The sequence below is a fragment of the Heloderma suspectum genome, chromosome 2, assembly GCF_057233095.1.
Source record: "Heloderma suspectum isolate Gila_16-S chromosome 2, 16-S_ref, whole genome shotgun sequence".
NCBI lineage: Eukaryota > Metazoa > Chordata > Lepidosauria > Squamata > Helodermatidae > Heloderma > Heloderma suspectum.
Genome location: NC_139459.1, coordinates 178,940,616 through 178,963,386, shown reverse-complemented (window position 1 = coordinate 178,963,386; position 22,771 = coordinate 178,940,616). Strand labels below are relative to the sequence as shown.

Below are 22,771 nucleotides of genomic sequence, written 5' to 3'. Positions count from 1 at the left end.
CTAGACACCTCCTGGCAAGAAGACTCCAGGACCAGCTCACGGGAATGGCTTCATCACTAGGCCGCTCTGGGGTCTCTGGTTCCTAAGTTACCGGAGCACTGTGGCTGCCAATTCTTGGGTCTATGCCCCACACTTCTCAGGAAACCTAGAATTATGCCAGACGGGTGGGTGTGTAGGTGCTTAGCCATGGCAGCACTTCCCCTGCGATCTGGGTGACATCATCTACCCGGCCCACAATTTCAGGCTCCCTCCTTTCCCCATGGGCCCAGGCCTAACAACGCCCCTGCCGTGCCTCCTTCTTCCCTGGAGCGGCATGAGAACCAAGCCTTGGGAAGCAGCAATCATGCCACTCCAGGAATATATGAGCCATGGCTAAAGAGTGGCCCAGCAATGGAGTCGAACATAGAATGGGGAAGTTCTAGAACATGTTTGCTGGGTGGTTTCATGGCAGGCCTGGGGAGGCTTCTGCCAGGAATGTCTGAGACACAGGATATCCTGTCACAGAGCAACGGGGTGAGCGACATGGTTCACTCCTTGCCTTGTAGTGCTGCGATTCAGTCAGGGACACAACAGCGTCAGAGTACACTCCCTGGCCTTGGGAGCCTGTTCCCTTGCATATCAGCCTGCCGCAAATGTGTCCACATCATCCAGATCACAACAGGCCACGCGCAGAGGGTAGGAATGAACAGGGAGTCCTCCAGCAAGGTGTTGCCAGAGCTTCTCACTCCAGACGGCTAGTGGCACATTTCCCTTTGGACAGCCAGTTCTCTGACACTGGGGCCTTGTGCAGAGCCAGTCCCTGTTCTTTGAGAGCCCCTAGACAAGAAACATCAATGAGCTATTGCCACTAACTGCTCTTGCTCCTTGTTCTCTTTCTTGTCAGCACTGCTGCCACTTGCTTGCTTGACAGGCAGAGAGCCAGTGAGTAAGCTGACGGTGGTATCTCCTGCTCCTCCTCCTCACCACCACTGTCTGGGCCATAGCGAGAGGCAGGTGAACAAGCACGCTGCAAGGGTGAAGGACAGCAGCAAGTCCAGGGGCTCTTGTCAGTGGGCCCCTGCTGGGATATGGGCCCTTGACAAGTGCCTGACCATGCCGACCCTTGATGCCAGCCCGGTGTGTCAAGGCGGAACCTGTAGGCAGCTATCAGAGGTGAGGGAGGGAGTCAGAACTGGTCTATGGTCGGGGCTTAAGTGCCCTGTATAGTTCTGCCCCTTTCTATGATTAGCAGAAACAGAAGCAAGCAAAATAAGCTGAGATGTGCAAATCTGCTGCACTGACATAAATGTACACCAATCTTTCAGTTCAGCTTCTCTTGGCACTCACTTTGGGTTTCCCCAGAAGTGCCGGAGGTTTCAAAAAAGCGGGTGGGTGTCGGAAGAAGAAGATCTGAGGCTGCAATCCTATGTATGCTGGCTTGAGAAGAAGCCCCACTGAATGCAACAGGACTTGCTTTCGAGCAACATGAGCTGGCAGTATGGAAGATCAAATCCCAATGAGAAATTAAAAACAGCGGTAGGGGGGAAGTTTGTTTCTACGGGAGATAGTTTGAGGTTATAAAAACTGGGCTTCTCTTGTTAAGAACAGCTTTTCCACAATCCTGAAAAAGAGAGGTGAAGCTTGGACTCTTCACTGGACACAAGAATCTGCCTTGTGACAAGCTACTTGTCCCTCTAGCTCAGTACTCTCCACTCTGACTGGCAGTAGATCCAACCTGCTGGATCAGACCAAAGGCCCATCTAGTCCAGCATTCTGTTTGCACAGTGGCCAACCAGCTGCCCCAATGGGAAGCCCACAAGCAGGACATGAGCACAACAGCATCATCCCACTCCTATTCCCCTGCATACTGCCTCCAATACTGGAGGTAATATATAGCCGTCATGACTAGTAGCCATCGATAGCTGTATCCTCCGTGAGCCTTATGGATAGCCTTATCCTCCATCACCCAATCTTCAGCTGGAAATGTTGGGGATTGAACCTGGGATCTCCTGCATGCAGATCAGGTGCTCTACTGCTGAGTTACAATCCCTTCTCAGGGGAGTGCAAATCCCTGAGATCTCCAGACCCTCTGCATTTCTGTGCTCTCCCTGTCTGTGCCACAGTGGTGGATTAAGGCTGAGTACTGAAGAGACACAAGTTACAGGAAGCCAGATTCCGGCTGAACATCAAGAAAAACTTCCTGACTGTTAGGGCAATACGGCAATGGAACCCATTACCTAGGGCGGTGGTGGGCTCTCCCACGCTGGAGGCATTCAAGGCGAGGCTGGACAGCCATCTGTCAGGGATGCTCTGACTTGGATTCCTGCATTGAGCAGGGGGTTGGACTCGATGGCCCTGTAGGCTCCTTCCAACCCTACTATTCTATGATTCTATGATTTCCTCCTGCCGCCATTCTTAATGTTCTCGGATAAAGAGCACCTCGGCTTGAAACACCTCATGACTTAGTGTCTTCTGTTAAATTATTGATTTGTCACTGCCATTAAGGGGAATTTACCCATCCGGCTCATCTCGTTACCTAGCCGCAGAATTTTTGATACAGCCAGCGTGCACCTGAGGACTGCGCACAACTTAACAGCATCCCAGGGGTAGGCGGGCAGACGGAGGGAAAGAGAAAAGTTTTGCATTCCACAAAACGGAGACTGAGTAAAGAAGGCAAGATGCCTGACCAGCAAACATTTTGTTGCATTCCACGATGCTGCAGCAGTGGAATTTCGAAGCAGCACAGTTCGAGCGGCACCGACAGCCGTTCCCTGACAAGTTTATCTCCCTCAAATCAGCGCTGCAGGCAGCATCTGCTGTTACAAAAGCAGACAAGCCCTTGGTTGACAAGTTTCTCAATGCTGGTGGGATTGCGGGGTGTGTGTGTGTGTGTGTGTGTGTGATGATATCTGCACATTTTTTATTTTTAAAAAACCACCATGTGCGTACATACGCACACAGTGCTAGAGCAATGTTCAGCCAGCCTTATCAGGATTCCTGCATTCCAGACAGACAGGAAGAGATGGAATTAGTGATAGGAGGGTCTGAGAAAAATAGCACTGGAGGAAAAGGAGGGTGGTTTGCTTGTTTTCATTTTCTCCTGTTTCCTGGTTTACCCTCCTTATGCATTTGGAGTCACAACAAAACTCCTTAGAAATATACTAAAAAAAAAAGATATGTAATTCCAGCGCTGTGCCAAATGTTTCGATCCATTTATTTGCAACCGTTCGTTGAGGGGGACGGGCAAAAAGAAACTGCGCCTGGAAATTTGTGGATGGGGTGAAAATTTCGGAGAAATTGCTGAGGGCGCAGGGCTTCAGTGCTTACCTTACTGTAAGGAGGCGGCTGAGGGCAGTGGGGGTGCTCTTTCTTTTACCCCTGCCCCACCCCGCTTCTGTCCTTGCAGCCTCTCCAGCTGCTTCACCTTCTTGGAAAGCCCCCCTGGAGGACTTCGGCAAGACTTCCTCCCTTGGGGCTTCCTTGTGCTGCTGCCTGTGTGCCTGAAAGCGGAGAGGGGCATTTTTGGTTTTGCTTTGTTGTTATTAAAAGTCCTTTTAACAACAAGAGGAAAAATAGTTAAGGAAGATCACAGTGATTCCTCGCTCAGCTTTCAGGCACTCAGCAGGCAGCAGTACAGGGGAGCCCCAAGGGAGGAAGTCCTGCCGAAGTTCTCTGGGGGGGCTTTCAAGGATGCTCAAGCAGCCGCAGAGGCTGTAAGGACAGAAGGGGGTGGGGGTGGGGGGAGAGAAATGGTAAAAGAGCGCGCGCGCGCGCACCCCCCCCCCCCTTGGCCATTTCCTTACAGTGAGGTAAGCACCGAAGCCCTGTGCCCTCAGAAATTTCAGAGGAATTCTCAGCAACCCAATGACAGAGGCAACTGCCTCTGCAGGGAAACCGCAGGGAAACAAAGAGGCTGCGAAAGGGCAGGTGGAGTTTCAGCCCAGCGCTATGTGATTCCATCCCACCCCGTCCCTTAATCTGTGCCATTTCATACTCCAGGAATTATCTTGTTTTGTGGCAGCCCTCCCGAAGCTGGTGCCCTCCAGATGCTCTGGACTACAAGTCCCGTAATCCCCGATGATGTTGGCTGTGGCTGATGGAAGCTGTAGTCCAAAACATCTGGAGGGCACCAGCTTGGGGAAGGCTGCTCTGTGGTGTTTCAACTCTCTTCCTCCTCCCTCCCTCCCTCTGTATAATCTATGTGTTTTACATTAAAGAGTTTCGCAAAAAGGCCAATGGGATCACTTAAACCCCAATTAAGGTGGACAAATGAAACATTGCACATCCGAGGCACTGGGGTCTAAAAGACCCCCAATGTAGAAAAAAGTCTCAATTCATGACAACATGTTAGTGCAGGAGGTGTGAACCATTCAATTAAAAAAACCCACACCATATTCCAGGAGGGTTTGTGAAAAAAGAAGTGCCCAGCATAGGGAGCTGCCACTGGTTCATCAATTTATTTATTTTATTTATTTCATTTCTATACCGCCCAATAGCCGAAGCTCTCTGGGCGGTTCACAAAAATTAAAACCAAACAACACACAATAATCTGAGAAGGGACTGTTTCATGAATTACTTCCTCTCATCTATGCATACACAAGGTGTTTGGGTTTTTTTGTCCCAATTCCAGAGGGGTAGCAGTGCTAGTTTATTGCAGCAAGCAATGTTGTGGTAGTTCACAGTGAAGTCCAATACATGTCTACTCAGAGACAAGCCCTACCGATTTCCACGCAACTAAGCAAGCACAGGGTTGTAGCCTTACAGCACAAACCTATACACGTCCCCTCAGAAGTAAGTCTCACTGCGTTCAGTGGGGCTTACTCCCAGGTAAGTGGGTTTAGGACTGCAGCTTTAAAAGATGCACAGATAAAACACCGTAAGATATTGCGATTGAACTTTTTATGGATGATCAGTTTTATATCACCTGCATGGTGGCACTGTTTGCCATAGCAGCTAAGAAACTACTTTTGAATTTTCTTAACAAGTTCTGTTACTGGTTAAAATAAATGAATGTCAGTACGGTTTATCTCTGATACTGATTTTTTAAATTTATGGCATTTTACTCTTGATTTTAATAATGGCCAGTTTTATGACTATTAGGCATCATTACAATGCTTGACAGTTAATTATGTAACAACCAACTGAGAGGTTGTAAAGGCCTTTGGCTGTATGCAATAAAGCCACATTCCTGTTCCAAGAGCAAATTTATTGTGACATCAACATTTGGAGGCATCAGACGCAGCTGATGAAGGGGGCACTGGCACACAAAACCTTATGCAATACTACATTTGTTCATCTTTACAGTGCCACCAGATGCTGAAGTTCTTTTTTCTTATCTGCACAATAACTTCGGGGCAGATCTCTTTCACATATTATTAGGGATGTGCAAACCCTTGTCCCTTTACTTCCACAGGCATTCCCACATGCTGGCACTCCATGTTCAGGATGATTTGTTTGTTTGTTTTGCAGTGTGGATGCTACTGCTGTGCATCCCATGCTTGTTAATTATCTACACGTTGTGTTCCCATTCAAAAGCACAGCAGGTGTCTCTCTACATCAGGGGTGCAGAACTTTAGGCCCGAGGGCCAAATCTGGCCCTCTAAGGTTCCCCAGATGGCCATGCCCCCTTCCCTTGGCCCCACCCGCCTTCCCTTGACCACTGATCATTTGGTGGTCTCCCAGCTTTTGTGCAGTTTTCCCCGCTATTCTAAAAGGTTGACATGCCTGTCCGAAGGCTTAGTTACTGCTGCCAAGAGCTTCAAGCTAAAACACGCTGGCATTGTTTTTTGGATTTTGGCCCCTCTCCCTTTGAGCCCTCCCACCACTGGAATGCAGCCCCCAACAGCTTCTCCAAAATGTAATTTGGTCCTCAGGCTGAAAGAGGTTCTGCACCCACACTCTACACAGTAATTCAGACTTCAGTCATGTTAGCACATCCCATCTCTATTATTTTTTTCGCAACTGATCCAACTGCCCAACATCTGCTGTATACAGAGACCACTTTTTCTTTCAGATCATCACAGAGACCCAACAGTATTATTGCAGAGTCCAGTAATAACATTTTCAAACATGTGGCCTTCTCAACATTTGTCCAGAATACAAGATATATGGTGTACACAAGATCATAGAATCATAGAACAGTAGGGTTGGAAGGGGCCTGTAAGGCCATCGAGTCCAACCCCTAGTCAGGAATCTAGTCAAAGCTTGCCTGACAGATGGCTGTCCAGCTTCATCTTGAATGCCTCCAGGGTGGGAGAGCCCACTACCTCCCTAGGTAATTCGTTCCATTTTCGTATTGCTCTAAAAAAAGTCAGGAAGTTTTTCCTGATGGTCAGCCAGAATCTGGCTTCCTGTAACTTGAGCCCATTATTCCATGTCCTGCACTCTGGGATGATTGAGAAGAGATCCTCTGAGACAACCTTTCAAGTACTTGAAGAGTGCTATCATATCTCCCCTCAGTCTTCTCTTCTCAAGGCTAAACATGCCCAGTTCTTTCAGTCCCTCCTCATAGGGCTTTGTTTCCAGTCCCCTGATCATCTTTGTTGCCCTCCTCTGAACCCTCTCCAGTTTGTCTGCATCCTTCTTAAAGTGTGGCGCCCAGAATTAGACACAGTACTCAAGATGAGGCCTAACCAGTGCTGAGTACAGGGGAACTACTACTTAACAGGATTTGGAAGCTATACTTCTATTAATGCAGCCAAAAATAGCATTTGCCTTTTTTGCAGCCACATCACATTGTTGGCTCCTATTCAGCTTGTGCCTCTTCATGGATCACTGCCTTGTTGTGGTGAAGGGGTTTGCGTAACTCAGTGAAGCCATAAGCTATGCCGTGCAGGGCCACCCAAGACAGACAGGTCATGGCGGAGAGTTCTGACAAAATGTGGTCCACTGGAAATGGCAACCCACTCCAGTATTCCTGCCAAGAAAACCCCATGGAACGTATCACAAGGCTAAAACATATGACGCCGGAAGATGAGCCCCTCAGGTCGGAAGGTGTCCAATATACTACTGGGGAAGAGCAGAGGGAATTTCCAAGTAGTGCCAGAAAGAGTGAAGCGGCTGGGCCAAAGTCGAAAGGACACTCAGCTGTGCATGTGTCTGGTGGTGAAAAGAAAATCCGATGCTGTAAAGAACAATATTGTTTAGGAACCTGGAATGTAAGATCAATGAATCAAGGTAAGCTGGAGGTGGTCAAACATGAGATGGCAAGACTGAACATCGACATATTGGGAATCAGCAAACTAAAATGGACAAGCATGGGCGAATTTAATTCAGGTGACCATCATATTTACTACTGTGGGCAAGAATCCCTTAGAAGAAATGGAGTAGCACTCATAGTCAACAAAAGGGTGGGAAAAGCAGTACTGGGGTACAATCTCGAAAACGACAGAATGATCTCAGTACGAATCTAAGGCAAACCATTCAACATCACAGTAATTCAAGTCTATGCCCCAGCCACTGATGCCGAAAAAGCTGAGCTTGATCGGTTCTATGAAGACCTACAACATCTTCTAGAACTAACACCAAAAAAAAATGTCCTCTTCATCATAGGGGATTGGAATGCTAAAGTAGGAAGTCAAGAAATCACTGGGATAACAGGCAAGCATGGCCTTGGTGTACAAAATGAAGCAGGACAAAGGCTAATAGAGTTTTGCCAAGAGAACACGCTGATCATAGCAAACACTCTTTTCCAACAGCACAAGAGGCGACTCTACACATGCACATCACCAGATGGTCAATATCGAAATCAGATTGATTATGTACTTTGCAGCCAAAGATGGAGAAGCTCCATACGGTCAGTAAGAACAAGACCTGGAGCTGACTATGGCTCAGATCATGAGCTGCTTCTTGCAAAATTCAGCTTAAACTGAAGAACGTAGGGAAAACCACTAAACCATTCAGGTATGACCTAAATCATATCCCTGATGAATATACAGTGGAGGTGACAAATAGAATTAAGGGATTAAACCTGATAGACTGAGTGCCTGAGGAACTATGGACAGAGGTCAGTAACATTGTTCAGGAGGCAGCAACTACATCCATCCCAAAGAAAAAGAAATGCAAGAAAGCCAAGTGGCTGTCTGAGGAGGCTTTACAAGTAGCTGAGGAAAGAAGGGAAGCGAAAAGCAAGGGAGAAAGGGGAAGATCTATCCAACTGAATGCAGAGTTCCAGAGAATAGCAAGGAGAGACAAGAAGGCCTTCTTAAATGAACAATGCAAAGAAATTGAGGAAAACAATAGAATGGGAAAGACTAGAGATCTTTTCAAGAAAATCGGAGATCTCAAGGGAATGTTTTGTGCAAAGATGGGCATGATAAAGGACAAAGAAGGCAGGGACCTCACAGAAGCAGATGAGATTAAGAAGAGGTGGAAAGAATACACAGAAGAACTATACAGGAAAGATCTTAATGTCCCTGATAGCCATGATAGTGCGGTCACTGAACTTGAGCTGGACATCCTAGAGAGTGAAGTCAAGTGGGCCTTAGGAAGCATTACTAACAACAAAGCTAGTGGAGATGACAGTATTCCAGCTGAGCTATTTAAGATCCTAAAAGATGATGCTGTTAAAGTGCTGCACTCAATATGCCAACAAATTTGGAACACTCCACAGAGGCCACAGGACTGGAAAAGGTCAGTTTACATTCCAATTCCAAAGAAGGGCAACGCCAAAGAGTGTTCAAACTACTGCACAGTTGCGCTCATTTCACATGCCAGCAAGGTGATGCTCAAAATCCTACAAGCTAGGCTTCAGCAGTATGTGAACCGAGAACTACCAGAAGTACAAGCTGGGTTTTGAAGAGGCAGAGGAACTAGAGATCAAATCGCCAACATTCTGTTTTCTGCCCAGCGCTCCAGCCTATCAAGATCACTTTGAATTCTGTTTCTGTCTTCCAGGGTATTAGCTATCCCGCCCCATTTTGTGTCATCCGCAAATTTGATAAGCATTTCCGGCACCTCCTCATCCAAGTCATTAAGAAAAATGTTGAAGAGCACTGGGCCCAGGACTGAGTGTACATATATGGCATACATATATGGTGTACACAAGATATATGGTGTACACAGGAGAAACCAAGAAACCACAGTCACTCCCAGAGTCCCTATTATTCCTGAGGCTATTGCTAAGCTTAGCACCTCTGGTCAAATATTGCAAATACTTCTGAAGACTTCATTTAGGGTTGGTTGTGTGTTTTTAAAATGCAAATCCCTTTCCCCTTGGTGCCTGCGAGCCACAAATTCAGACAGCTTCCATGTCTTAAGGCTGCAATCCTACACACGCTCCCCTGGGAGTAAGTCCCATTGAAGTCAATGGGTGTTACTTCTCAGTAGACATGGATAGGATTGGGCTGCACAAGTGGTACCACACTCCCAGTCTGGCTGTGGCATGCTGCAGGTACAAGAGAGTTTTGTGCTTTGGAACCCAGGCAATAAGGGGGAAGTCAGGGTAGATCAGTTTTCCCCTAGTTTTTCCTAACCTTGCTGTGGGATACTGGGGGTTGTAGTCTAACACATCTAGAAGGCAACAGGTTGGGGAAAGCTGGAGCAGATAATGCCAGATTAGGGAACAGCCAGAAAGCGACTTCTGGTATTCTAATGAGACACAAAGGGGGCAGTGAGAAAGAGAGGCTGCACTCTTACTGCGTTTGCTTTTGTCTTTGTTCAAGAGCAGCCGCAGCTCCTGTTCCTGCTTCCCAGGTGCGGAATCTTGGGGCGGTGGCTCCATCGGCACCTGGACATGGAGAGAAAATAAACACACCAAGGTGGGGTCAACTAACTCATTCAACCAGGAAGGAAGCATTATGTGGCACGACCCCAGAGCAGGCAGATTTGAGACCTGTGAGATCTTCGCTTTTTTTAGTAGAACCCAGAGGTCCACCCACCGGAGCCAGGCGCAAAAGATATAATCTTAAAAGTCAAGAACTCTGAGCCCAGGAATTAGTTTGGAGTACCAGAACTGAGCAAAGTTCACAGTCCTCCTGTACAAAACTCGACTTCTAGCCATCTCAAGCTTTCTTCATGTCAGCAGTATAATTTAGGGTGGGATTAATTTTGTTGAGAGCCAGTGTGGTGTAGTGGCTGGAGTGTTGGGCTGGGAGCCAGGAGATCCAGGTTCTAGTCCCCACTCAGCCATAGAAGCTCACCGGGTGACTTTGGGCCAGTCACAGACTCTCAGCCCAACCCACCTCACAGGGTTGTTGTGGTGAGGATAAACTGGAGGAGGAGGAGGACTATGTACGCCGCCTTGGGTTCCTTAAGGTGGAAAAAAGGCAGGATATAAATGTAATAAATAAATAAATAACTTTGTTGCTGCTATGGTTTAACAATTGGGAGTTGGAAATCCTTGCTGATCTACTGCAAGTCACTCCAGAGATTCACCTTCTGCCCACCCCTGGTGTGACTTGTCCAGAGTCTGAGACACCCCAGGTCCTAGGAGAGGCACACCCACCACTGGAGACTGCTCAAGCAACCACATGGTCCTCAGTTGAGACTATGTCCTCTTCCACTCACAGAAGATGCCTGAAGCTTCCAAACTCCTGCCCTCAATCGTCCACATTCATTTTCAGGAGCAATAACCAAAACAGACCCAACCAATAGTAAGCTGCCTTTGTCCATCAAGCCCTGACTGGTGGCAGCTTTCCGGAGATCTTCTGCTACCTGGCTTTCAACTGGAGGTGCTGGAGATTGAACCTGGGACCTTCTGTGTGGAAAGCAAGTACTCTCCCACTGAGCTTCAGAGCTATCCTTCTTTCAGGTTTCTGTTTCTCAGCTCTGTCCCCCAGTTCCTTCAGCCACTCTCTCATGGTTCCCCACCCTTTCAGTTCCTCCACTGCATTAGGCCTTTCAACTCAGCTGCCATTGCTGCCTTTGCCCCTTCTGCCAATGGGGTGCATCTCTTCCTGTCGCAGGAAACACAGGGAGTTGCCTTATATAGAGTTAGACCTTTGGTCCATTCGGTCCAGTATTGTCAACATGGACTGGCAGCAATGGCTCCCCAGGTTTTCAGGCAGGATTCTTTCCAAGCCCTACCTGGAGATGCTGGGGACTGAACATAGGACCTTCCATGTGCAAATTAGGTGCTCTACTGTTGAGCTACAGTCCTGACGCCCTGTCTGAGGATTTCCACACCTGGCATCTCATTTGCCTCACTACGCTGTTTGCCAACATTCTATTGCAGACACCTTCTCCATCAGCAGCGAAGAATGTCAGGGAACACCCCACGTCATCATAGCCAGTCAGTTAGGTGGGGAAGCTCACAGACAGCCAAGCAATGACAGGCAGCATCCAGTTACAGATGTAAGATTGTGCAAAATTTAGTTGAGGACGTTGCTGTGGTGTCAAGCGAGCAGACAAAGCAATCAGCAGGATAAGCAGCTAAGTGGCTTCCCTTGGGGATCTTTTGATCAGACTAAAGATCAGCAGTGGCTTCCCCAGGGGCTTCTACAGAGTCCCTTTTCACTCTTTCGTGCACTCCTTGGGGCTCCTTCACACGGAGCTTTTACCCTGCTATTGAGATTGCTCACTCACAGAAGTTTGCAGGTCCTTTTCATGACGTTGTTAGCCTCCAGGACACATCCAGAGATATTTCCTGGTTATTTCGTCACAAAAAGATCCGGAACTAATGAACCATTTTTTAAAGTCGGAATGTAACGCGATTGAAACAGCAACTAGATGGCACTGTTTCACTGAGTTCTATGGAACTTTGAAAATTAAAAGCTTCCCCTCTCAGCAATCACGTGGTCGCTGTCTGGGAGCCCGCAATAAATGCGGAAAGGCTCCAGAACGGGAAGACTGGGGCGGGGGGGTTAGTGTAAAGGCAGCCTACGTAATGTAGGAAGTCTTACCATGAGATACCAATGTCTGTGGAAACCAGAGGTTCAAGTGAGTTTAGGGAAGGGGGTAGGCAACCTGGTGCCCTGTACGTGTTTGGGACTACAACTCCCATCAGTCCCAGCCAGCAAAGTCAATGGTCAGGGTTTATGGGAGTTGTAGTTCAAAACATCTGGAGGGCACCAGGTTGGTAGGGATTGTTATTCCACAAAATACTGATTGCGTCCACGGCTTCACAGAGTCGCTCTTGAGCATTTACATATGTGCCAGTTCCACTGTCAAAGAACGGTGAGAGGAGAGGGAGGCAAAGCTGGTCTGGAACAGGCCCTGGGAGCCCGCTTCCCCAGCCCAAACCCCGAGGAAGTGCGACACACTCACCCGCAGGTGCGGGTAGGTGAGCTGCTCCACTTGCTGCTGGTGCAAGCTCGCCAGGAAGAGCTGGTGTTGCAGCTGCTGCGTCTGCTTCAGGGCCAGCAAGGCAGTGTCAGGGCCGGATTTGGCGAGGCGCTGTCCGATCCGCAGGTCCATGGGGATGGTCTGGGGGACCCGCAAGGAGACGCAGAGCTTCACGGCAGCTGTTGAGACACAAGAGGATGCTGCTCAGTAGCTGTCCATCCTGGCTTTTTCCACAAAAAACCCAGGCCCAACAGAGATGGACTTGGCCGAGAGCCCCACTCTGAGCTTTCTTTTCTTGCCACCCTGGCCCTTCCCACTAAGCTGGGGGGGCAGAACCTCAGGCTCGTGGGCCAAATTCAGCCCCTCTGGGGTCCCAGGGCTCCCCAGAGGACTCCGCCCCTCCTCCTTCCCCTGCTTACTTCCCCCGCCCCTCCCCCCACCTTCCAACCACCAATCGTTTAGTGCCTTCCCGGCTTTTGTGCAGTCTTTATTCCCATTCTAAAAGGTTTGTGCCTCTCTTAAGCATTAGTTGCTGGCTGAAAGAGCCTCAAGCTAAAATATCCTGGTATTTTTGGCATCATGGCCCCGCCCCATTTTGCCTTCAGCCCCACCCACCACTGAAATGCAGCCCCTAAGAGCATCTCTGAAATTGAATTTCGCACTGCTCCAAATTTTGTCAGGCAGTTCTCCGGTCAAAAAATGTGCCACAATTGTCCAATTGGTTTTTTTTCCTGGACATGGGACATTGCCATTACGATGAAAATGATTTACCAAATAAGAGCAAGAGAGATTCAAATGTTTGAGTATTAAAAAATGGAGCATGTTTGTTACACTTTGGAAGGATATACTGCAGGACAGCATTCATCCATATTAGTTATTTTCATGAGTCTGGATTCATCTTTTATAATTTATGACTTTTGTAGGATGAGTTATTTACTTTTCTATACATCTTATTTTGCATATTTCTTATCATTTTAATTAAGAAATGTTTTTAAATGTGCCAAAATGCCATTTTAAAAGGCATATTTTAGGGAAAAGGCAGTTCGAAACATGTTGAGATAAAATATGTTCCTAAATGTGCATTTTGAGAGAAACGTAAAAAATTAATGTTTTAAAATATGTATTTAAATATGTCTGTATGTATGAATGTTTGCATGGATTTCTTTATAAATTGTCGATTAATGTGGAAATGCGACAGAATGGGCTTATGAAGGAACACACATGAAACTGACACAGACTGCAGATAAGACTGATCTGTTGATCCCTAGTTCTAGGTCAGTCTCCCCCAACCTCATGCCCTCCTAATGTGTTGTGTCTACAACTCCTGTCACCCCCATCCAACATTTGTCATTGGCCTGCTGGCTGAGAATGATGGGAGTTGTAGCCCCAACACACCTGGAGGCCACCTGGATGGAAAAGGCTGTTCCAGCGCATATTCTAAGTTCATGCAGGGTCATGATGAGGCCCCACTAGAACCAGCCAGAGCGGTGTGTCCTTTAACACTTTCTTGAATATTTTGTAACATGTAGAGGACCTTGTTGTAAGACAAGTCAGGGGAGACATCTCCATGAAGGCAGAAAGTCTGAAAACGTCTGACCGGTTTATAGAGAGCAATACTTTACAAAGCTGCCCCCAATCCAGATTCTTCAAAAACAGCTAGGAAAAAAACCTAACAAACCCAGACATGCCTCACTTTCTGGATGCAGAATAAATTATGCCCCCCCGCCCCCCAATCATGTAATTCTGCACAAGGCATATCCACATGCTTCCTCACCGAAAAGCTAATGGTTTGCTCTCCTAACCATTTTATCTTTGTTTGAAACGTTTATACCCCACCTTTCCACTGCAAGGTCTTTAAGGCAGCTTGCACTCCAAAATGAAACAGATGTCAAATACAAGCCATCAACATTAAAATCATCGCTCTAACACACATGCATGCATATAGTAACTGAACCGTCAGCAGCAAAACGTGCAGGCAGCTAATACCAAAGAGATCATATTATTACTCGCTCAAAGCGCAAGATAATAGGAATGCAGGAGGCCTAATACAGAGTCAGACTAATGATTCATCTAGCCTAATATTACAGACACTGACTGGTAGCGGCTCTCCGGGGTTTCTGGCAGGAATTTTTCCAGCCCTACCTGGAGAAGCCAGGGATTGAACTTGGGACCTTCTGCCTGCAAAGCAGGGGCTCTACCACTGAACTATGGCTGCCTCCCACAGATTTCACTCGGTGTCTAAAGGACAGCAGGGGAGATGCCATATGAGCTTCTCCGGGAAGGATATTCTATTCCCTAGAGAAGGCCTTTTCCCCATTAGCCACCCAACGCATTTCTGAAGTATGGCAGCAGTACCTGGAGAAGGGCCTTATAGGACGACTCCAATGAATGGGCAGGTGCCTATATGTTGTGGAAGAGAAGTGCAGTGGTCGGGCAAAGAGATGTGTTATTTGAGAGCCAGGAGGTGCATGACTAGGGGGACGCGGTCATGACTACAGCCTTGGGAGGAAGAACAACTAAATCTTTGGTGTCAGAAACACTATTGCTCATGGCAGACAGTGCTTTTATGTACTGCAAATGCAATTCCCAGCCAGCTTGGACATGCTTACTGAAAGGTGGCCTAGAAATCTTTTAAATCAGTCAGTCAATCAGTTTGGCAATCACTCCAGTGACCCAGTCAGGCAATCAATCATTCCAGGACTAGAGGTGTTGGGCTGGATCCAGATTTACTCATACTTAGAGAACACCCACTGAAATCGATGGGAATTAAGTTTGTCATGAGTACAGCCCCATTGATTTCAGCCTACTCCAAGGATGATTACATATGGATCCAACCCATTTGTTCACAATGACCCACTCCCCGCCCGCCCCCCGTAACCCAAAGAAACCTAAGAATCTACAAATCTCTTCCCATGCAACATTCCCCAGAAGCAGAACCACCAAGGTCAAACAGCTCTGGTGGCCCCAATCAAAAGAAAGCAAACCAGTCATGCTCAAGTCCCACCGAAACGAATGAGACAGGTTAGTCACGAGATCAACAGGTCTCATTAGTTTCAATGGGACTTAAATGCACCTAACCTTTTTGGGGTGGGCATGGGTGGGGGGATCATGGCCTCTGGCTTTATTACAGGTTGAGCACATTCAGTACATATTTGACCATGGGTATCTCTACACCTCCAGTTTATTGCACATTCATGACTGGCCACCCACTGAATTGTGTGGGTCCATTACATGATGTTGTCATCATCCAGTCATTACCCCACCATTTCCTCCCACCTATCCCATGTTTTCTTCAAATGGAAAAAATGTGGTATTTTCCCAAATATGTGCAAATGGAGTGCCATGTCCTCCCCGTGTATTACTCCCCTAGTGCGAATGAACCGCTGTGTCTTGGCACTCATGGGCTGTTGTTTTGGGTTGTTGGGGGTGCGGTCATGATGGAGAAGGCAGGGACAGTGGGCTGTGGGGTATGTGATCTTCCTGTGCCTGCACCATTTTGGGTCCTCGCCATTTTTGGCCTGCAGCGTTCTGAACAAGGTGGCAAAGCAGCGTGCTGGCCTTCCGACCTGCCGGGACGCTCCCCTGCTGTGCATTCCCAGTGAGTAAATGGCTGAGTAAATGGCAGAGGCTGTAAAAACCACTGAACGGGGAGGCGGGGGACCCGGGGAAATCGGGGTGGGACTGCCTTCATGTCATTCCACATCCACCAGTGACATGCAAGAGGAGGGAAAGGGGCAGGAACCATGGAGGAATTATCGCTACACCCCGAGCGGCATCACCACCCCCGTGAGAAGGAAAGAAACAAAAAACAACGCGACGGGGACAGCCATCTAAAAAGAACAACCCAGTCCTGCAATGATACCGGATGGAGAAAGAACTGGCACTCATGTGGAATTCTCCGCCCGTGTGATGGAGCCCCATATCCCAGCGGACAGTATTCAATACCTGGGGCAGAAGAGAGCATCCTAGGAATTTCAGCTTTCATTAAGAAGAGGAAAAAAATACTCTAGCCCTCATGGGTATGGAGATAAGCAGGACAGCGTTGTGTGCCTTGCTTGGTGAAGTCTTCAAATTCAGCAATCAGCTGAGCAAGACTGAGTGATATACATATAATTCCCTATCCTTTCCCATTTCATTTCTGTATTATATTCCTTTTGTACAACTGGGCATTTCTCAGGGCAGAATTGGGGTCACCTTGGCACAGCCACTGGATCGTGGGTGGCAGCAAATTGATGCAGAGTAATACTTAGCCCCAGTTAAACTGTGCTTCCTTACATAAACTCCCAACTAGCTATCAACTCGCACCGTAAGTAAACTGGCTTCAGATTCCGCCCTGAGAAGCAAAACCACTAATCGCATCCTCTCCCTCCAGACACTTATGAACAAGCCCACCAAAACCGCCCCGACAGCCAGCGAATCACTCGCTTTGGTAGCGTCTGATACAATCGGACAACTTCTACGCTCAAAACTGATCCTTGGGAGAACAGCCAAAGTGAAAACACACACACACCATCCCCAGCCAGATCAAAAATAAAGAGGCTCCACCACAGGAGGAAAAACAGAGCAGCTCAGCCCTGCCCAAGGAGCAAGGCTGGCTCAAGACTGTTGCCTTGGTTAAAATATTCCAGCTTGCCTCGGTGTGTCGGGCCAACAGTATAAATAGTTTCAGAAGCGGAATAGAAAAGTGAATGGAGGACAAGGGTGGCCACATATCAATCACCAAAAAAGAGGAAATGCAGCACCCAAAAACAGGACAAAGGAGGACACTGCTCTGCATAACATTTGCATATGCTAATTTACATATATAGATGCAAATTCAGAAACCATTATTATCATTGAAACAGAAATACAGCAAATTTGACTAGCTTAAATCCCATTCATTTCACTTGGTCTACTCTAAGAAGGAGTAACACTGGATACAACCCATAGGGTGGAAGACTGTGACCAGGTGACCTGCGTGCTTCCCTGCTCAGTCTGCTGTCCAGGTGCAGTTGATAGGCAACTTCAAAGCCCAGCTCTTCCTTCTGGTGGATCTTTATCTTTATAATGGACTTGGGACTGGACAGCCCTTCAAACTGGGGGCACCTTCAGAACAGTGGAGAGTCCTCTGGGAGCCCTACAAAACAGCGGACTGTCCTCTGTAAAAGAGGACACCTGGCTACCCTATGGAGGACATTAATAGGATCAGGGCATGCTCTCTTCCCAAGGACTCAAGGCGGGCAATGGTATTATCTTCTGTCGCTATCAGTGATCCCCAGACTGTATGTTGGGGCACTGCTGTTGTACCATGAGAAAGAAATGTAATTAAAGGCCCCCATGAAACCAGAACACCCTCTGCATAGGAGGCCTCTCGCTGCATCTCTGCATGAGTCGTTGCTCTAGGCTAGCCTCTTTCCCATCGGGGGAATGCTGATTGACCCGCCCAAGACATTTTGCTGCCCAAGGTAGAGCAGCAAATGGCACTCCCTCCTCCCTTTCTAAGGCCAAGGCACATAGCATCCAAAGCCAGCCAAGATTTTTTGGCTTGTAAGGCAGAAAATCTCATGAGCACCGCCTCCCCATCCCTGGCAGTAAAATTACACTAATTAACACATTCAGTAACTAACCATTTGCTACCCTTTCATGACACTCAGTATCTGCTGCCTGAAGCAGCCACCTCACTTTGCCTAGCGGTAGGGCCGGCCCTAATAACTCAAGCAACGATCTGGGACATAGTTGGTCTGAGAGAGAAAGAGTTCTGATTCTGCTGTGCAACATCTGTCCACAGAACAACATGCAGATCCTCCCTAAATGCGCACACACACACACACACACACACACACACAGAGGGGCGACAGCTCAGCAGTACAGCACACACACTCCACATGCAGAAGGTCTTGGGTTCAATCTCCAAGCAGGGCAAACCCTGGAGAGCCATTGCCAGTCAGTGTGGACAATACAGGGTTAGATGGACAAATGGGCTGTCTTGGTATAAGGCAGCTTTCTTCGTCATAACGACATTTAGCTATTTCAAATATAAAAGGAACTTGGCTTGCTTCAGTTCTGTTTGCAGCTCCCTGTGGTTGAGATTACACAGGGTTACTCTGTGGGACAATCACGTTGGTGAACTTTCCTTTTGCCTTAAAATGGGTTGGGGGTGGTAGTGGAGGGAATTGGCCATCGTCTGGCTCTATGATTCCTTGTCTGCCTTCTGAGGCAGCCATTGGGAATCCCCGCTTATTATCTGGAGAGGGACTACAGCACAGTGGTAGATCATTTATAAATAAAAAATTAAATTAAAATTAAAAGTGTGTGTGCGGGGGGTGTAGAGCCTCAGGTAACAGAGCATCTGGCTGGCAGCATTGACACTACTGGACTAGGTGGGGGGGGGCAGGGGCCAAACTCCATGAAGGGTCGTGGAGTCTGTGTGTGTGTGTGTGTGGGGGGGTGTCAGTGCTCTATCACCAAACCACCCGAAAGATCAAATTTAGCTTGTTCTCAAGCTAAATGTGACCCTTTCAGCATTCCGTAGCCCTAAAATGTCGAGTTTTTGTGCCACTGCCACATTCAGCAGCGGGAGGGGGCAACCTGGGGGGTGAGGGGCACATGCTACATGTTGCCCACCCCTGGGCTAGACAGACCAACAGGCTGACAAGGAAGAAAGGTGTGCTTTGCATACATCCACAAAAGAAGCAGAAGAGCAATTGGCCAAGCTTCTGTTGTGGGAAGACCCCCTCAACAGCCGCAAATGTCCTGCCCCCTTCAAAACACCACCCCAGGCAGCCACCTAGGTGCAGTCAGTGTAGAAGGTCATCTCTGCTCATTATTTCACCGCAGTCTGAATTCGGCTTGGCCCAAGCTCTTTTCGGTTGCCGGCTTGTTGACTTTTAATCCTCTTGCCAGGGTCTCATTATCCAGGTCCTGCTGAGAGCTTTTTGACACTCACAGATAAATGGTGCTCTGTGCCAGTTGCTATTAGTGGCGTCCGTTGCCCGTGGAGTGCGGTAGGATGTTTTCCTACCATCAATAAAGCATGGCTGAATACTGGAGCACCGGAAGGGCTGCCATGACATTTCAATCATCACCTGGGGCATCTAACACCACAGCATCACAACCTCTCAGGGACTTTAGGGTGTGAACAAGTCTACAAGTTTAGCATGACTCGGGTGCAATCCCATTCACACTTAACCTGCAAGGAAGTCCCATATCACCCAGTGAGACTTACTTCTGAGTAGACGTGTCTAGGATTGCATTCTAAGTGGTCTGTGTTAGGGGGAGGGGCAAGCTAGAAGTCAGGGAGATTTCAGCAGCCTAGCTTCTTCCCAAACATGCTAGCTTTCTACATGCAAGGAGATCTTCCCATAAGGGCTGCATTCAATCTTGCAACACCTATCCCTCACCCTGCAGCCTGAAATAGCACAGCCCAGAAAAATCATTACCATTTGCTGACTGTATAAACTGTCCTGGCCTTATCACATGATAAAAAGTTTAAAAGTCATGGTTTGTGGAAGGAAAAGCAGCTCAACCCCAAATCTCAGGAATGCAACTTCGAGCTCCTTCATCTCCCAGTCTTTCCCACTAACAGTTATGAGGATGGCTGCTTTCATCACATACGTGGCTCTATTCTGCTGAGCTGGCTGCTGGTGTGGGTGGTTTAATGAGGCATTATCGCTCTCCTGCAGATTCTCCCACCAACAGCTGCTGCCCCGAGGCCAGGGCCTGGCAGTCAGGTATACATCATCTGGAAGCAAGTCAGATTCCTGGAAGTTCTTTCTTCTCCCCCCCCCACCCCCCGCAGCCTCTCTCCCATGTCTGTTGCCTCTTTCGGAAATGTCTCCATCAGCAGGCATTCCACCAGAAGGAGAGTGAGGCCTGCCTGAGACCAGGTACCAGCTATCTCCTCCTCTCCCTGAACTGCCTCCTTGGTATCTAAAGTTGCTCATTCTCCCCTCCATCACTGGTTCCCCTTTAGGACACAATCCCATCCATATTTAGACAGCAAAAGGTCCTACAACTCCCAGTATTCCTCCACCAGACATTCCAGCTGGGGAATGCTGGGAATTGTAGGCCTTTTTTTCTGTCTAAACATGCACAGGATTGCACCCGTAGTCTATTGACGTGTAAGTTATTAATTTAAATTGTGAACCACCTGGAACACTTGGGAGGGAAAAGCCATCTATAAATGCAAGAAGGGTGCTTCCAGCTGAGGCTTCTGTTTTGTGACGGGCCTGCCTCATTCACAGTTTTACAAGGGGTCCGGATCTCGGCGCCCTGAACTTGTAACCCTCTTGTGTTTTCCCACCCCTTCTTCCATCCTTTTTTCTTACCACACAAAATCTGTGATGGAGGGAAAGACGAGATTGCTGCACAATGCCATTTGATTGGCAAGGCTAGGAGAGCCCTCTGTCCGGAAGCACCCTCGGAAATAAACAAACAAAATGCTCCACAACGTGCATAATTTATCTTAGGAACTTCAGCAAGTAGTCCCTGAAGCATCTGAATCTTCCTAAAAGCCAGAAGAAGTACGAACAGCTGGAGGCAGAAGAGGACTAGTGTACACCCTTGGTTCCTGTTTGTGAGGATTTAGTTGGGGCGGAGTCTGGGGAAATCTGGTCTGAAGGAAAAGCTGTTGAGAGCTTATTTAGCTGGGGAAGACTCCCTTACTTATTAGGAATAGTAAAAAGGGTGCAATCCTATACATGTTTAGATGGAAAAAAGTCCTGTAACTCCCAGCATTCCCCAGCCGGAATGGCTGGTGGAGGAATACTGGGAGTTGTGGGACTTTTTTCTGTCTAAACATGCATAGGATTGCACCTTATTTAAGCTGAGGTTTGTATGTGTGTGGACAGAATATGTGTATGGACTAAAAAAAGGGGGACTGGAACAAACACGGTGTGTGTGTGTGTGTGTGTGTGTGTGTGTGTGTAAATGGAGAGGTTAGCAAGATAGTCTGTTTTTAATGAAGTTTTATCAGTAGCCTCCGTTTTCCTTGAACTTTTAATGAATATGTATCCATTGAGTTTTACTGTGCCTGTCATAACAGTATTTCACTACATTCACAGCACGTTTGTTGGCATGGGGTGTGGGGGTGTGGGAAGCATTGCCTCTCCCTTTCAGGACACACACACACACACAGAGAGAGAGAGAGAGAGAGAGAGAGAGAGGTTTGGATGACCAATCTTGTCCGGCTAGGAAGCACCAGCTGCTCTTCCCCCAACAGAAGACACACTGCAATCAACATCTGCATTCTTCAGCTGGTTTTGATGCAGCCCTGTGTGTCTATGGGAGAAAGTGGCATAGGTTTCTGCACATGAAAAAGAGACCTGGCATCCAAAGCTGTGGCTTCAGCAGCTGTCAAAGCCAAGCCCAACTTCTTGGCAAGAACCGGAGCAAGGAAGGCTCCTGCTTATGGCCTGGCCTTGACACACTGGCAGGAGAGAGAAGAACAACCAAGCGCCTTGGGAAGGGAAGGGAAGGGAGACGGCTTTCCACCCTTCCACCCCCCTGCAGGATGCATTGGGTTCCGACTGCAGGCTGATTACATCAGCGCAGGGAGGATGCAGCCCCGGTGCCAAGGGAAGCAGAACAAAGATCAAACGCAAAAACCCGAGCACCTCAGTCCAATTAACGGCTATTTGCATAAGTAGGGGAGGATCTCCCAAACTGGTTGGGCTGGAAGTTCACTCCGGGCTACTAGATGGAGCAAGGCAGCCTGTTCCAATGGCACATCAGCCCCAGTGCAAGAACATGAGAGAGCTCCGCAAACGCATACAATTGTCACCATCACCAATGCACCCACTCCCAGACCACCATGTGCCCCGATGACTCTCATGTCAGATTGTTTATGGCAAATTGCTTATGGTTGTTACTGCTGTTTTTTGTTGTTTTATGGGGTGGTTGTATTTTAAGAGGTAACTGTTGTAGCTGTTTTAAATTGCGTATGTTTTAATGCAGCCTTCCCCAACCTGGTGCCCTCCAGATGTTTTGGACTACAACTTCCAGGATTCCTGACTGTTGGCCATGTTGGCTGGGGCTGATAGGAGTTGAGGTCCAAAACATCTGGAGGGCAACAGGTTGGGAGAGGCTGTTCTGACACTACTGTAAGTCACCTTGAGTCTCTTTATTATTATTATTATTATTTTGAAAGATGCTTAAGAAAATGTAATAGCAGCAGTAGCATTGATGATGATGCTTGCAGCAAGGACAGCCACCCAACCCTAGCATTGCCAAAGTAGGCTTTGCTTCCACTGTTCAGCTTGCTGTCGGTGTCTTGCCAGTCAAAAACTGCTTTAAAACAGATTTGACCAGGGCTATGTGTATACCACAATCCCACCCCAGAGCAAAATTTGGTATCAGGAACAGAATTCAGCCTTTTCTTTCAAATTACCAATAAGCTGCCTTTCGGAGAAGCCCTCCCAAGACAGCTTACAGTCAATTTAAAACACACACACCACCATCACCATAAAAACTACTTCATGATGATCAAGAACAACAGTTGCAGACCAAACAAATAAACGCCAGCAACAAAATCACACAAAGGCCTGGCGCACAGAAGAGTCTTTAGGGCCCTGCCCCCGAAGTGAGGTGGGGG

At 47.8% G+C, this 22,771-nt stretch overlaps 1 protein-coding gene across 23 annotated transcripts in view; it reads right to left on the bottom strand.

Annotated features, from left to right (window-relative positions):
• Positions 1-22,771, bottom strand: part of HDAC7 (histone deacetylase 7) — a 242,137-nt gene that overhangs the window by 64,301 nt on the left and 155,065 nt on the right. For all 23 annotated transcript variants that reach the window (XM_084836476.1, XM_084836480.1, XM_084836477.1 and 20 more), the window contains 2 exons: positions 12,184-12,380; positions 9,616-9,706 (listed from right to left, as the gene is read on the bottom strand). In XM_084836476.1, the coding sequence (XP_084692602.1) occupies positions 9,616-9,706; positions 12,184-12,380 (288 nt within the window). The remainder of the gene's footprint in view (positions 1-9,615; positions 9,707-12,183; positions 12,381-22,771) is intronic.